This window comes from Setaria italica, chromosome VIII (assembly GCF_000263155.2).
Source record: "Setaria italica strain Yugu1 chromosome VIII, Setaria_italica_v2.0, whole genome shotgun sequence".
Taxonomy (NCBI): domain Eukaryota; kingdom Viridiplantae; phylum Streptophyta; class Magnoliopsida; order Poales; family Poaceae; genus Setaria; species Setaria italica.
The window spans coordinates 27,154,578-27,167,814 of record NC_028457.1 but is presented as its reverse complement, the minus strand read 5'-3'; the positions used below and the strand labels follow the sequence as shown (position 1 = coordinate 27,167,814).

Here is a 13,237-nt window from a genome sequence, read left to right as displayed (position 1 = left end):
GTCGTCGGGTTCAAGGTCAACAACCGATGGCGCTAGCCGCTCGGTTGAAGATGCAACCCTCACGCCTACTGTAGCCCTGGCAGGGGGAGATTCAGCTCCGACGATCGAGACAAGTGCCGCATCACTCATCGTTGCGTTGATGCACAACGTAATTGACTCATTGGCTGATATTGCAGTGCCAGCCCCCGAGCTTGCTATACCCAGGGCTCTTCCCATGGCTATTCCCGTGGAGAGTCCGCCTCCACCTGTGATCATGGAAGTTATCCCCCTTAACGCTGCTACTCTCGAAGCCCCCGAGCTTGAGGCCGCCTGAGCTCTTGAAGCCGTGGCTGCTGCTATCGGGATGACTTCTGAAGCCGGCACATCATCTTGCCGTGAGATGGTCCTAGTTCCCAGTGCTAGGATCAAGCCAAGCGTTGATATTCGGGTGCTACCCGAGGAGGTTCAGCTTATTGACGATCCTCTGCTAGATGCACAGACAGTGGCCACCATACTCGAGATGAACCAATGCGTCGCGTCTTACACCGAGGTAAGTTTGAACTTTGCCTTATGCTTCACTTCTGAATGCCCACAATTTGTATTTTGTGTAGTATCCAAGTACTAATTTCTAAATAGCAGGACCTGATCAACACCTCCCGCCAGAAATCCCAATTGTTGCAGGATCATGGCAAGATCGTGCAGTGTGTTGAGGTGCTGCAGAAAGAGCCAGTTGAGGAGTTGCAGTTGACTTCCCAGCTTTTCATGAAACTTGACAGCACTGCGGTGACCTTTCGGGCATAGGTGCAAGACTTGGAAAAGGAGAAAGAGCGCCTTGCCACCTGGAACAAGTCATTGAGCTAGAAGCTTGAAGGTGAATATTCATCTTTTTGTTGTGTTCGTCTGTTGGTAGCATATAGTCTTTTAGACTGCCTTTTGGTCTCTGTTGTGCAGAGTATAAGAATCAGGAATCCCAGTTGAAGGCTTCCATAATTGATTGGAAAAATACCTACTACTGGGCCACTGATCAACATGAGAGGCTGGGGCAACAAGTGTTCGAGCTGGAGCGCGACTTGGAGAAGGAGAGGAAAATGCGCCAGGATGGTGAAGTCGATCTGATCAATGCCCTGATGACCATCCAGACGCAACAAGTCGAACTTGGGACCTATAAGCTGGAGCTGCAAGAGTTGTTGCGGTAGCCCGACCCTTGGCTGACATGGTGGAGCCTCCGGTTGCTGGCGCGGATCCTCGCCCGCTGGTGGAGAGACTCCGATATGCATTGGGAAAGATCATAGGCTATGTCCAAGGGATGGGGAAGTCCATCTCAAAATAGTTGCTAGCCTTCGTGAAGTCCTTCTACCCCGACGTGGACTTATCTCCTATCATGGAGGGTATAGCGGGAAATTGCACGGATGAAGTCTTCCAGCAATATCTGTAGGTGATGGATCCCATTACCGAGGAAGTTGCCAAGCACCTGGACCTGCAATGAATTCCTTATCTTTTGGGACAGGAAGAACATTTAGTTTTGTAATGGGATAAATGTGTAGATAACTTTAAGTCTTAATGCAATTTGTTGCTCTTGACTTGTCATCTATCGTGTTTAGTGCTTCTCACACTTGGTCTTGATTTTGCTCGTACGACCGAGGTGAGTGTCTGTGCACAAGGCTACTATTGTCAGCCTCTTTGGATGCAAATTGTTGGGTACTTGAGTACTCGAGCTATCCGGTAGTGGTCATCGGGTAGTTTCTCCAGGATTCCGCTGACTAGGGCTTGTTTCCTCAACTCCCCTGAGTAGAGTACTTGCATGATTGCAGCTTTGTCAGGAGGGCCACATGGGAGTGCTGCTCATCCATGTCCAATCGATAAAGACGAGCAACATGTGAACACTGGTTGTCAGAGTCCTGACGGTAAGGACAAGCGTCACGTGAATACTGTATAGGCGTGATGTGCACATGGAGCTCTGCTGTGCATTCACGGGAGCATATTGTAGCACTCTGGATGGTAGCCGACTGCCTTGGCTATAAATAGAGCTGCATCTGCATCCGGAGTGTTCATGGCTCAAGTTATAGCGCTTGTTGTTCACCAGGGTAGCTTCCACCATATTTTCTGATGCTAGAAGAATTCTCGTGAAGAATACTCAGGTGGTCCTTTCCTCTACAGTCTCTTTGGCCTAGTCTGGAGGCCATGATGCTAGAAGAATCTTCGTGAGGAAGGTGCATCGTGTGCTCCTAGCTTTGTCCAGGACACTGCTGAGAAAGGACTGTCGGCCTAGTCTGGAGGCCATGATGCATGTGCACTCAAATCAATGTATATGCCTTGAATTTGCTCAACTGTCCACTCGCAGCTTGTTGGCGAGTTATTTTGCTCACCATACAGTTGCACAGTGTGGCGGAGATCAGATGATGGAAAATACTGTTGGAAAAGGTATGGTTATAATGTCTAAGTCTAATTGGAGAGTCCCACATGTTTAGTTTGGAAGCACGGTGGGATGGGTTGATTTAGACTGGGATGGTGCCAGCTCTCTGTTTTGCGTGATCCTGTTTATCGAGAGGTAGAGAGAGATGGAACGGCGTGGCTCACATGTCAGCAAGAGAGATGGGTTTGCACATGATTCTGTTTGGAAATTATGAACAGTAAACCCATCCAAGAATGCGTAGAACCTTTCCCATATACGCTATTTAAGTTTAAATTCTCACATTTTGGTCAAACTGTTCAGTTTAATTAGTGAATGGTATTTTAAGACCACAACAAATTATGCATACAAGAATCCTCAAACAGGCCAAATGCACGCAAGGTCAAGGCAAGGGCGACAGCCAAATTTGGGAACAAAACTTTTTACACACAGTTGCTGCCTACAGCCAACATTTCATCATGAGCCTTTGTACAAGGCATTGCAGATGGAAAACGTGAAAGAAGAGCAATAATGGTAACATATATGATTTTGATTACTACAAGGCATTGCAGGTTATAGAACTTCAAGAAGTAGTTTGCTAACTGGACTCTATGTTCTCAGTACTTGTTTTTCTTTTTCAGTCTTATGTGTTGCACTCATAGTTAAATTCTACAGCTTACATATTGCAGCAATGGTGCTTGCTAGAAAGGAAGATTAAGGTCATAACCTCTAATGGTTTCATTGAATTTATTTATCAGTAGCATATCTTGGTTTACTGTCTGACTATGGTTTTGTCCATGATGTTCTGTTGACAGGCTCTCGTGGCAATGCCAGCCCCTGACTTCACTTTGTGCTTATTCTTAATCCCACAACATGTGGTATGAAAAATTGCATCCTGTCCTTTTATTGAATATTATCAGATATGCTATGTAGGCCTGGGATATGCAATATTATCTCGATTGATCTGTTCCTCCTCCGCGTTTCCTGACTGGGCGCAGACTGCCGGGCTGGGGTTTATCAGATTGGGGGAATTTGATTGCCCTGCAGGGTTTGTGATATTGAGTTGAGAGGGTTCCGATCAAATGGTTTCTAGATGAAGAGTTTGGAGCAGTGCCCATCCTCCTTTCTGTCAGAACTTTGAAACTTCTCTCCCTGTTCTTGATACACAATGTTACCTCGGGCCTCTGATTTCCTCTTTTGCTTCATCTTGTGCAGAGTGCCCACCTGATTAGAACTGTCCAAAGCTTGCTAATTCTGGGATGGCCTTGTTCTCTTATTGAATTGTATCGATTACTGAATTAGGTCGTTAGAAGTGTATCAGATTAAAAAATTCTACCTTTAGATTATAGCTTAGATAGGAAATTCAAGTGCAGATGTTCAGGACTCCACCTTCAAGTATTATTGTCAGAATTCAGCCTTCTTAGATGATCAGTGCAACTGTTGTATAGGAGGCTGCATGACAAGCTTGGAGAGGGGTTGACTTTAAGAGCAATAGGAGATTTTAGATTGGTAAGGTTTCTTAAATTTATATTCTTCTTATTCCATACTAATTCATAGTGATTACTTGGTCTGAGCCTGTGAGGTAGCTTAGTCCCAATTGTGACAGATTTTCTTTTTGTAAATCTTCAGACAAGAAGAGTTTGATAAGTCAGCAGCTGGAAAAGCAACAAAACCCCAAATGAAAGCTATGAAGGAATCCAAGACATCAAACCAAGGAGAATCAGTTCTTAAGGTACCACTGAGATTCTACTTTTCGCTGACTTGGTTTGAGCAAATGTTTAGACCTTGTAAAATACCATTTCTTTGTGCAGTGGCAGATGGGATCATAACTCTCATATGTGTTTATTTGCATCCCTCAGCTTGTAAGTTTATGCAATCATGCTCAAATGCTTCCATTTCCATGACGTGATAAGGTGGTCCCTGAATTGTTACATAAATATAGATCAGTCTTGGGCAAAAATTACGCTGCTTGATGGACTGTCTTAAGCATGTGCCTTGCTCACATTTTCTCTGCTGAATTGGGTGTGTAAACGAATCCTGTGAAAATTCAAAATGTGAGTTAAACTGGATCATGATTTATTGTCCGGGCTGTAGAGGATAAGTGCATAACATGTACTATTGTGTTTGCACTTCTTTGCAATTATAATTGCATTCATTACCACAAACAAAGGTCGGCTTGAAGTTTAGTTCCCCTATTCTTCTTCGCACACTTTCTTTCTTGTTGTAATAGATTGCAATATTTCAAGTCAAAATAAGTTCTTGCTTTGCTCATACTCAAACCAGGGGAAAGTTTTGAGTGTTGAGCCTTTTCAGTTTGGCCATTAAACGAGAACTTTGTTGCTTCCCATTTTCGAGAGGATGCCACTACGCCAGAATCGATTTGTGCTGGCACAGAAAAATTAGCGTGCTGACGGGCGCAATTGGCACCCGCCAGCATAGAGAATCGTCGGGCCAGCCGGGAAGCACCCGCTAGCACAGTGGCCACTGTGTTGGCGGGCGACGCAAGCACCTGCCAGCATAGGCATGCCATCTGTGCTGGCAGGTGGTTATGTCACCCGCCAGCACAGAGAGCCACTATGGTGGCGGGCGACATAAGCCCACTGCCAGCAATACACATTCTCTCATGTTGGCCAGCTAACTGGTATGTATAGGTACAAGTACCGATTGATGAGGCAAATTAGGATGTGCAAGGATCTGAAGCACTTGATATATTACCATTTCAACACTGGCCCTGTTGGAAAAGGACCTGGCTGTGGGTTTTGGGCTCCAATGTGGAGAGTGTGGCTCTTCTTCCTTCGCGGTATTATCCCATTATTGGAGCGCTGGTTGGGTAATCTATTGGCAAGGTAGTTTTATAGTCGGCATTCGAAGGGAGTAGCCAAAACCATAACGAAGCAACGTGTTGAGTCTCATTTTGATTTGGAGCTTGGTGCTCCAACGAAAGCCATTGTGCTGGCGGGCGACGCAAGCACCCGCCAGCACAGGTCACCCCATCTGTGCTGGTGGGTGGTTATGTCACCCGCCACCACAGAGAGCCACTGTGCTGGCAGGCAACATAAGCCCACCGCCAGTATAGATGGGTGACTTGTGCTGGCGTTTGGCTTATGTCGCCTGCTAGCACAGAGAGCCACTGTGCTGGCGGGTGCGGTTGGCTTATGTCACCCACCAGCACAGAGCACAGTATAAAAGCTCGTGTTCATCTTCCTCCCCAGACAACCTTCTATTTTTGGCACTTGCCAAGAGGAGCTCGGGAAAAGCCTAAAAACACCAAATCTAAGGGGATAGGTTTTGCTCTTGATTTTCTTGGAGGAGTCCTTGGAGGAGGTGGCTATATAAAGTGAGTTTGTGTCATTCCAACCTTCATTAGCTTGTCATCTAGATCTAGAACTAGGAGAGAGAGAGAGAGAGGAGGCAAGAGAGAAAAAAATAGAACTAAGTGTCCTTCATCTCCTTGTGACACTTAGTTCTAGAAACATCCTTAGCCTTTAAATTAAAGCACAATTCAATAACAAAATGCATGACAAGTAAGATAAGGAGAAGGTAAACAAGCATACAAGAAATAACATAAAGGTATAACCACAAACATGAGTACACATGTCAATAATATAATACAACATGCACAAAAGCCAAATGACGTGTCTATTACATGAAGATCCACAAAATAACCAACAAACACCCCCAAGCTCCCCCTATCTCTACTCCCCCTTAGGCGGTGAGGCAGAAGCGACGGATCCAGAGGGCTGAACAATGCATGCCGAGGCGTCAGCGTTGGAGCTCGAGCTAGAAATGCTGGGAGAACTCTCGGGAAGAGCTGGATCAACACGAGGGGAAGCGGGCATGCCACCCTTGGGCAAAGGAGAGGAAACTATCCCCTTAACCTTAGAAGCCATCTCTGCCTGAATCTACTGAGTGATAGTGCGAAGAGCGGCATACGACCCGTCAAGCCCCTCGAACTGAGGTGTCACGAAGGACGGAAGAGGAGAACTAGACCTCGATGCTGCGAGAGAAGGCTACGGCGGTGTCTCCTTTGATAGAAGTGGAGCTGTAGATAACGGAGCAGACACCTGAGTCGACATTGGACTCGTGAACTCACCCTGACATGGCTGCTCGGGAGAAGAAGCTTGTGACTGTGTAAGCTGAGGCCCGGTCGTCTGTGGTAGTGACAACATCCCTGTTTGCAAAAGAGGTGAGACTGGGTCAGTGGCCAAGGGAGTCTGCACGAAACCAACAATCAGAGGAGCTGTGGGATCATGTTGGAGCTGCTGAGTGGTAGAAAGTGGTGGTGGCTCCAGCCCAGTGTGAGGATATAGCTATCCTAGGCATCCAGAGAGAAAAGACAACATCTGACTGGTAACCATATCCTACTATAGGATCTATTGCCTCTAAGCCTCCTCCTGCTGTCTCATACCCTTAAGAATGACCTACTGGGTCTGAAACTGACGGGCAATCTAAGACTGCATCTGTATCATCCTCTCCTCACTCGCCCGCTGCGCGGCTGTCATAGACTGGAGTATAGCTGTGAGCGTGTTGGGTTGAGTTGGCGGCAGAAGGATGCGAGCGTCTTCGTGCATGGACGATATAAGTCGTGTATGCATGTATAGCTCTATTCCATTCATTGAATTATGTGAATTATTTATTATTCAATTTTGATGAATAATGTGAATAATGCAATTTTTAGTAATGTGAATTATTTATTATTTAAGTTCATTATTATGTGGTTGGAGGTACATATTTAAATTTGACGGTTAAAAACTAGAAAAAATAGAAATTATAAATAAATAACGGGAAATAATAAATAGGGTGGGAAAATAAATATTCCTGGCGGGTGGCATAACCAACCGCCAGCACATAATTTCTCTGAGCTAATGTATGGTTACGCCACCCGCTAGCACAGAATTTCACTATGGTCGCAAGTGGTTATGTCACCCGCTAGTACAGAGATCCATTGTGCCGGCGGTTCGTTGTGTCACTCGCCAGCACAGGTATCCACTATGCTGACGGTTGGTTATGTCACCCGCCAGCACAGACCGTCATTTGTCCTGGCTCAAAGTTGCTAGCGGATGTGGAACCTGTCAGCACTGTGGGGTTTTACCCACCAATAAAAACATTTTCTGGTGTAGTGTGCAGCGGCACCTTCTTTTTAGTTATTTGTGTAGTTGTGCCAGTGAAGTGTACATCCGTTTACTCATCTGTTATACTGTACATGCGATCCATAGCCTGTCTACTGTATGAACAATGTATATCTTTATCAGCAGTAGTAGTAGTCTGATTGCATTTGCCCCTTGTAGTTTGCACTCGTGCCCCGACATGGGTATCTCTGGTGTAAATTGGATATCCAATGAACTTATTTAATAATTTTTTTTCTTATTTTCACATTGTTATTATCATGTTGAATGCTATATGTATTGTAATATAAATGTTTTATTGCTCGTAACAATGCACGGGCACGATCCTAGTGTAATACCAAGCCTAGTGAATAGATTGTATTAGAGCATCTACAGTAGTCCCTAAATAAATCTTTCCCAATAACTACCTAATGTGTATTTCCTAATATATCTTTCATTATTAACCTCATACCAATCCAACTACCATATTTAGAGAGAGCTGGGATGGATTATTGATTTGTTATAATAATTTGGAAAAAAGGAAAAGTAAAGGGGATCTACTGGAGTACTATTTTCACCAACTCTCCCAATGGAATTAGGAATGAGAATCTGCTGAAAATGTTGAAAGGGCTTGTTTGATAGAGCTCCACCTACTCCTAATTTTTAGTGGGAGCTGATTTTTGGACTAATAAACTTTCCAAAGCCAGCCTGTGCTCCAATACGGACTAATAACTTTGAGAGGCGTAAGTATCAAAAAATCATTAAAAAATTAGGACCCACGTGCCACAGCTAATATCAAAACTATTTACCTTGCCTGCCTATTTTGTTTAATATTCTATCACAATATTCACAAAAGATACCCGTAGTTTCCGGCTGTGATAGAACTTTAGTTAATAATAATTAGCACCTTTTCCATTCATATTCATAATTTTATTTTCACTTTTTATTGCACCATCTTATGTGTTTGAATCTCGAAACATGATTTTCGGACGAATCTCTATTACTGGTCATACATCTTAACTAAATATGTAGGCGCGCGTTAGGGTTTAATGGACTAGTCGTACTAAGGAACAGCTCATGCCGCATTCTTTTCACGTGAAGAGACGCACACAAAAACTCCGTTCATTTTCATGCCTAGCATGCATCTCCTTAAGAGCAGCGCTCCATTCATATTGTTAACAGTGTACGTACGATACCGGTTAATAGTTAGCAATTTGCCACCTAAACAAGCTTAGACGAAACCACGTCACGCACTACTATATATCCAAGAGCTTCGATAGCTTGCTCTGTCCCGTCTTCATACGACGACCGGCCTAGTACTTCTTCCACTGCTCTTTCCGCCGGCCGGCCGGAGCGAGATCAACCATGGCAGCAACAGGCAGTCCGGCCACGGTCATTCAGGATGCCCGGAGGCCGCGCAGCGCTGACGGGCACGCGGCCGTGCTCGCTATCGGCACGGCGAACCCATCGCACTGCCTGCTCCAGGATGAGTTTGCCGACTGGTACTTCCGGGTCAGCAACAGCGACCACCTCGCCATGCTCAAGGCAAAGATGAAGAGAATATGTAGAGATCAATCAGAAACCTTACAGAACCGTTTTGCCACATCACACACTAGTGGATAATGCTTTTTTTTCTGTTGCAATGCCTACACCATATCGCATTTCAGGCGAGAAATCCGGCATCAAGAAGCGCCATGGGCACCTCACCGAGGAGATGCTCGCCGCGCACCCGGAGATCCTGGACCGCGCGCTGCCTTCGCTCGACACGAGGATGCGCATCGCCGCGGGCTCCCTGCCCGACGTCGCCGCCGCGGCGGCGGCCAGGGCGATCGCCGAGTGGGGCCGGCCGGCCGCTGACATCACGCACCTCGTCGTCAGCACCACCACCGGCGGCGCCGCCGCTCCGGGCTTGGACCTCCACCTGGCGGTGCTCCTCGGCCTTCGCCAGGACGTGCAGCGCACGCTGCTCTACCTCTACGGCTGCACCGCCGGCACGAGCGCGCTCCGCGTCGCCAAGGACCTCGCCGAGAACACCCGCGGCGCGCGCGTCCTCGTGGTCAGCGCCGAGACCGGCCTCACCTTCTTGCGCTCGCCCGACGAGGCCCAGTTCGAGGAGCTCGTCGCCGCGGCACTGTTCGCCGACGGCGCCGGCAGCGCCGTCGTCGGCGCTGGCCCGGTGAGCCCGGCCGAGCGCCCCATCTTCCACATGGTGTCCGCAACGCAGACCACCCTGGCTGCGACCGCCCGCGTCGTGGAGCTGAAGCTCGGCGAGCTTGGCATCGAGTACCGCCTGTCCGCAGCCCTGCCGGCGATGGTCTGCGGCGGCATCGAGCGGTGCCTGTCGGAGGCGCTGGCGCCGCATCTGCATGGCCTCGCCGGCGCCTGGAACGACCTCTTCTGGGCGGCGCACCCTGGCAGCCGCGCGATCTTGGACAGCTATGAGGCCGCTCTCGGGCTGCAGCCGGAGAAGCTGGCGGCCAGCCGCCGTGTGCTGAGTGAGTACGGCAACATGCTTGGCGCGACCGTCTTCTTCGTCCTCGAGGAGATGTGGAGACGCCGGGGAGCTAACGAGGAGGAACGGGAGAAATGCGCGTGGGGGGTCATGTTGGGTCTCGGCCCGGGGATCACGGTGGAGACGATGCTGCTGCATGCTGCCGGTAGCCAGGACGAAGACTAGAATATCACCGTCGTCACACCTTCCTAAATATACGTACGACAGTACGAGAGAGTTGACATGCGCTTGGTCTATTTGTAATGAGTGATTGATTGGATGATTTGAAACGTTTCCAGTTGAGTCTGGATGATTTGAAACTTTTCCGGTTAAGTTAATATTTCATATGTGCATGTTTATGCTAACGGCTAATCAGAGGTGTTGTGTTGAGTACGTTGTGTTGTGGTATGTGTAAAACATATCTTGTGAGTTGTGTCTCTTGGCTTGTGATGTGCAGGTGTAGGATGCAACATGGTGGTCGACTATCAAGCGAAAGGTTCATGCCGATATACTAGGGCTGTGAAGGGTGGACACGAGTAGGCTTGGACTGAGGGACTCGAGGAGTTAGGGTGGAGTCATGGGCAATCCATATGGTGCACGGAAGAGCAAGAGTACATGGACGGGATGGAGATGGCATTGGTCGAGTCAAGAGCGACGGAGGCAGATCGAGTAGGCGGCCCGGGAGCGGGAGCGAAAGACTTTGAGGAGTCGAAGGCTTGGCGGAGGCTAGACACGTGTCGACATCGGTGAGTCACGCCTTGCGGGGCGTGCGAGACGGTTTGATCGGTTTGGTCTCAAAACCGGGGATGAGTCACGCCTGTGGGTGTGCAAGAGGGTTTGACTGGTTTGGCCTCAAAACCGGGGGATGAGTCTGGTGCGGCTAGATAGCATCGAGTTGGAGGATGCGTGGCACCATCGCGAAGCTTGCATCAAGGTGAAGCGAAGTCGTGAAGGCGCCTGGTCTGTCCGATTTATGAGAAAAAAGTTGGACGATTTTACCCTTAGGGATATTTGGGTTGTATCTCAATGTAAGGGCATTTTGGATATTTTCCAAATATCTATATATATGAGGAGTGGGGTGTTGGGAAGCTACATCTCTTTGGTGGTGGGCTTCTCTTTTGTTTGTGAGAGCCTTTGGGTGTGAGAGATAAAGAGAGGAGTGGATCTTTTTGTGTTGATTTTTTTGCCATCCTAGCTTTGATTGTATTTAGGAGTGGCTTTTAAACGAACATGATGGAGTAATCCAAAGACCAATTTCATGTCGTCTTGTTCCATCCTCTTTGAATCTGAAATTTATCATTTTCCGGTTTTTCGGAGGTATTTTTAGGGATTTTTCGTTCTTCGTGTTTGGCTCCAAATCCGGTGAAATTTGTTAGTGGGTTTTGTTCTTAGGATCCTTGTGAGCAACTTTAGTATAATCCCCTATCAAATCCCTCACGGATTCGGCGTGAATTTGAAGTTTTTCCAAACCGTGTTCTTTGCAAGGTGTTCGGTTTTCTCCAAAATCTGTGGTGAATAGCCCTTGAGGAGGTGCTTCTATGGCTCAAGTTTTGTTTTGAACCATGGTGTTTCAAGAGGACGTTTCGTTTGAAGTTGGGAGCTTGTTCTTCATGTTCTTGTGTGTTCTGTTCTCTGTTTGAGTGCAGGAGAAAGGAGCGGGCAGTGAGCAACACGCAGTGCGCACGCTCACGCGCTGCGCACGCACGCGCTCTCGGCAGGCCGACGCCGGCAGCAGCTGCAAGGCCCGCCTGGCTTCCGGCGCATGCAGTAGGCCCGTCTAGCTGCTGTCCGAAGCAGGCCATTGCGGGTGGAGCAGGCTAGCTTAGGGCGAGGTCCAGCATGGGATCGCCAGCCCAGGGCGTGTGCGCACGCTCGTTGCCTAACACAAGGCAGGCTAGGGCCAGAGCGATTGGCCCAAGGGAGGCAGCGTTTTTTTATTTTTATATTTTTTTAAATTTTGCAGAAATAAATAATTGAACAAAAAATTTGCAGAAATAGACCTATGCTGCCGCTTGAAATGGCGGTAACAGGCTACCGCCATCTCAACCGGTGTTAGGGGAAGCTACCGCTAGGTGCAACTATGGTAGCTCCGCATACCGCTTACCACCCCCCATCCAACGGGCTACACACGGAATCCAGTGGTGCGGGTGTCGTTGTCAAGATTAGCGGATCAAGACTACGGCTAGTAAATTTCTTTTATGCGCGTAAGGCCTCGGATGGTGGCGTTAGAGGACACGGGGTTAGACTGGTTCGGGCAAGGAAAGCCCTATGTCTAGTATGAGGAGCTGCTCGTGTTACTCACGCAAGGTTTGTAGTAGGGGTTACAAACGGGCGAGAGAGGGAGCTGGTCCCAAGTCTCTTGGGTGTGCACTGATGCTCGTGAAGAGGGTGTGTGGGTTCTGTTCGCTTGAGCCTCCTCCGGTCTCGGGGCTCCTGGTTCTCCTTTTATAGCGCAAGGAGGGTTCAGGGTTATAGGTGAGCCCGGGTGTCTGGAGAAGTAAAAGAGATAAGCTAAGTAAAGTAAAATACAAGGAGAAGGATCAAGTCCCCAGATCGCCGCCTCCTGCTCCGCCCTTCGGCTCCTGTCAGCGCGGCCACCGGGGAAGGGCGGCTGTCGCCAGATCCTATCGCCGATCCTCCGGACGACCGTTGCCGCCGAGCATGATGATGGTGTTTGGCCGTGGCAACTGTGCACGTTAGGGGAGACGGCTAACCCCTGTTGTCCTGCTTACGGCGCGTGGAACACGGACGTCGCGTCCCTGTCACCGGATAGGCCGAGCACGAGAACGGGCGGCGCTCCATCCTATGCCGGGCGGGGCATGCAATGAGTGCCCTATGGTGAATCAAGGGGAGCCACGGCCACGGTAGCCTGTGCGGTCATGGCTACAGTGTTCCGCCTGGGTACTTGTGGCGGGTCACGTCGAGGGGCGCGGGCGCCTTTCTGCGCATCAGAGCCGCGACGCATTTATGGCAAGATCGGTAGGGGGCCCACGAGATCCGCGCCCTCATCTGCCGGCCTCTGCCCGAGGCGAACCCTTGTCTTATGGGCTCGGATGAGCCCGACCACCTACGCCCAGGGTCGGGCGAGTCGGAGCCTTGCGGCGAGGGGTCGGGCGCTCCCGACCCTGGGACCATGGGTCGGGCGAGGCGGAGTTTTGCCATCGAGGGGTCGGGCGTGTCCAACCCCGAGGCCCTGGGTCGGGCGAGACGGAGTGGGATGCTCTTTGCCCATGCTGGGTCGGTGGTGATCGTCGTTACCGCAAGCGGGCCTAG

At 49.0% G+C, this 13,237-nt stretch overlaps 1 protein-coding gene and 1 long non-coding RNA gene across 6 annotated transcripts; both read left to right on the top strand.

Moving 5' to 3' along the window:
* The first annotated feature begins 2,046 nt into the window (after positions 1 to 2,046).
* On the top strand, positions 2,047 to 4,647 carry LOC101759560. Of its 5 annotated transcripts, none has more exons than XR_002678719.1 (5): positions 2,047 to 2,400; positions 2,755 to 3,087; positions 3,184 to 3,877; positions 3,998 to 4,100; positions 4,180 to 4,647. It is a non-coding gene; the product is annotated as an uncharacterized LOC101759560 (long non-coding RNA). The 5 variants fall into 5 exon arrangements; XR_002678720.1 differs by having other exon boundaries at positions 2,047 to 2,902; positions 3,010 to 3,087; XR_002678721.1 differs by having other exon boundaries at positions 2,047 to 3,087; positions 3,184 to 3,246; positions 3,367 to 3,877.
* A 3,272-nt stretch (positions 4,648 to 7,919) lies between these two features.
* Positions 7,920 to 10,304, top strand: LOC101759154 (bisdemethoxycurcumin synthase). The gene is made up of 2 exons (XM_004979332.4): positions 7,920 to 9,037; positions 9,141 to 10,304. Exons 1-2 carry the CDS (start codon positions 8,839 to 8,841, stop codon positions 10,148 to 10,150), a joined length of 1,209 nt encoding a protein of 402 aa, XP_004979389.1. The 5' UTR covers positions 7,920 to 8,838; the 3' UTR covers positions 10,151 to 10,304.
* Positions 10,305 to 13,237: the final 2,933 nt, after the last annotated feature.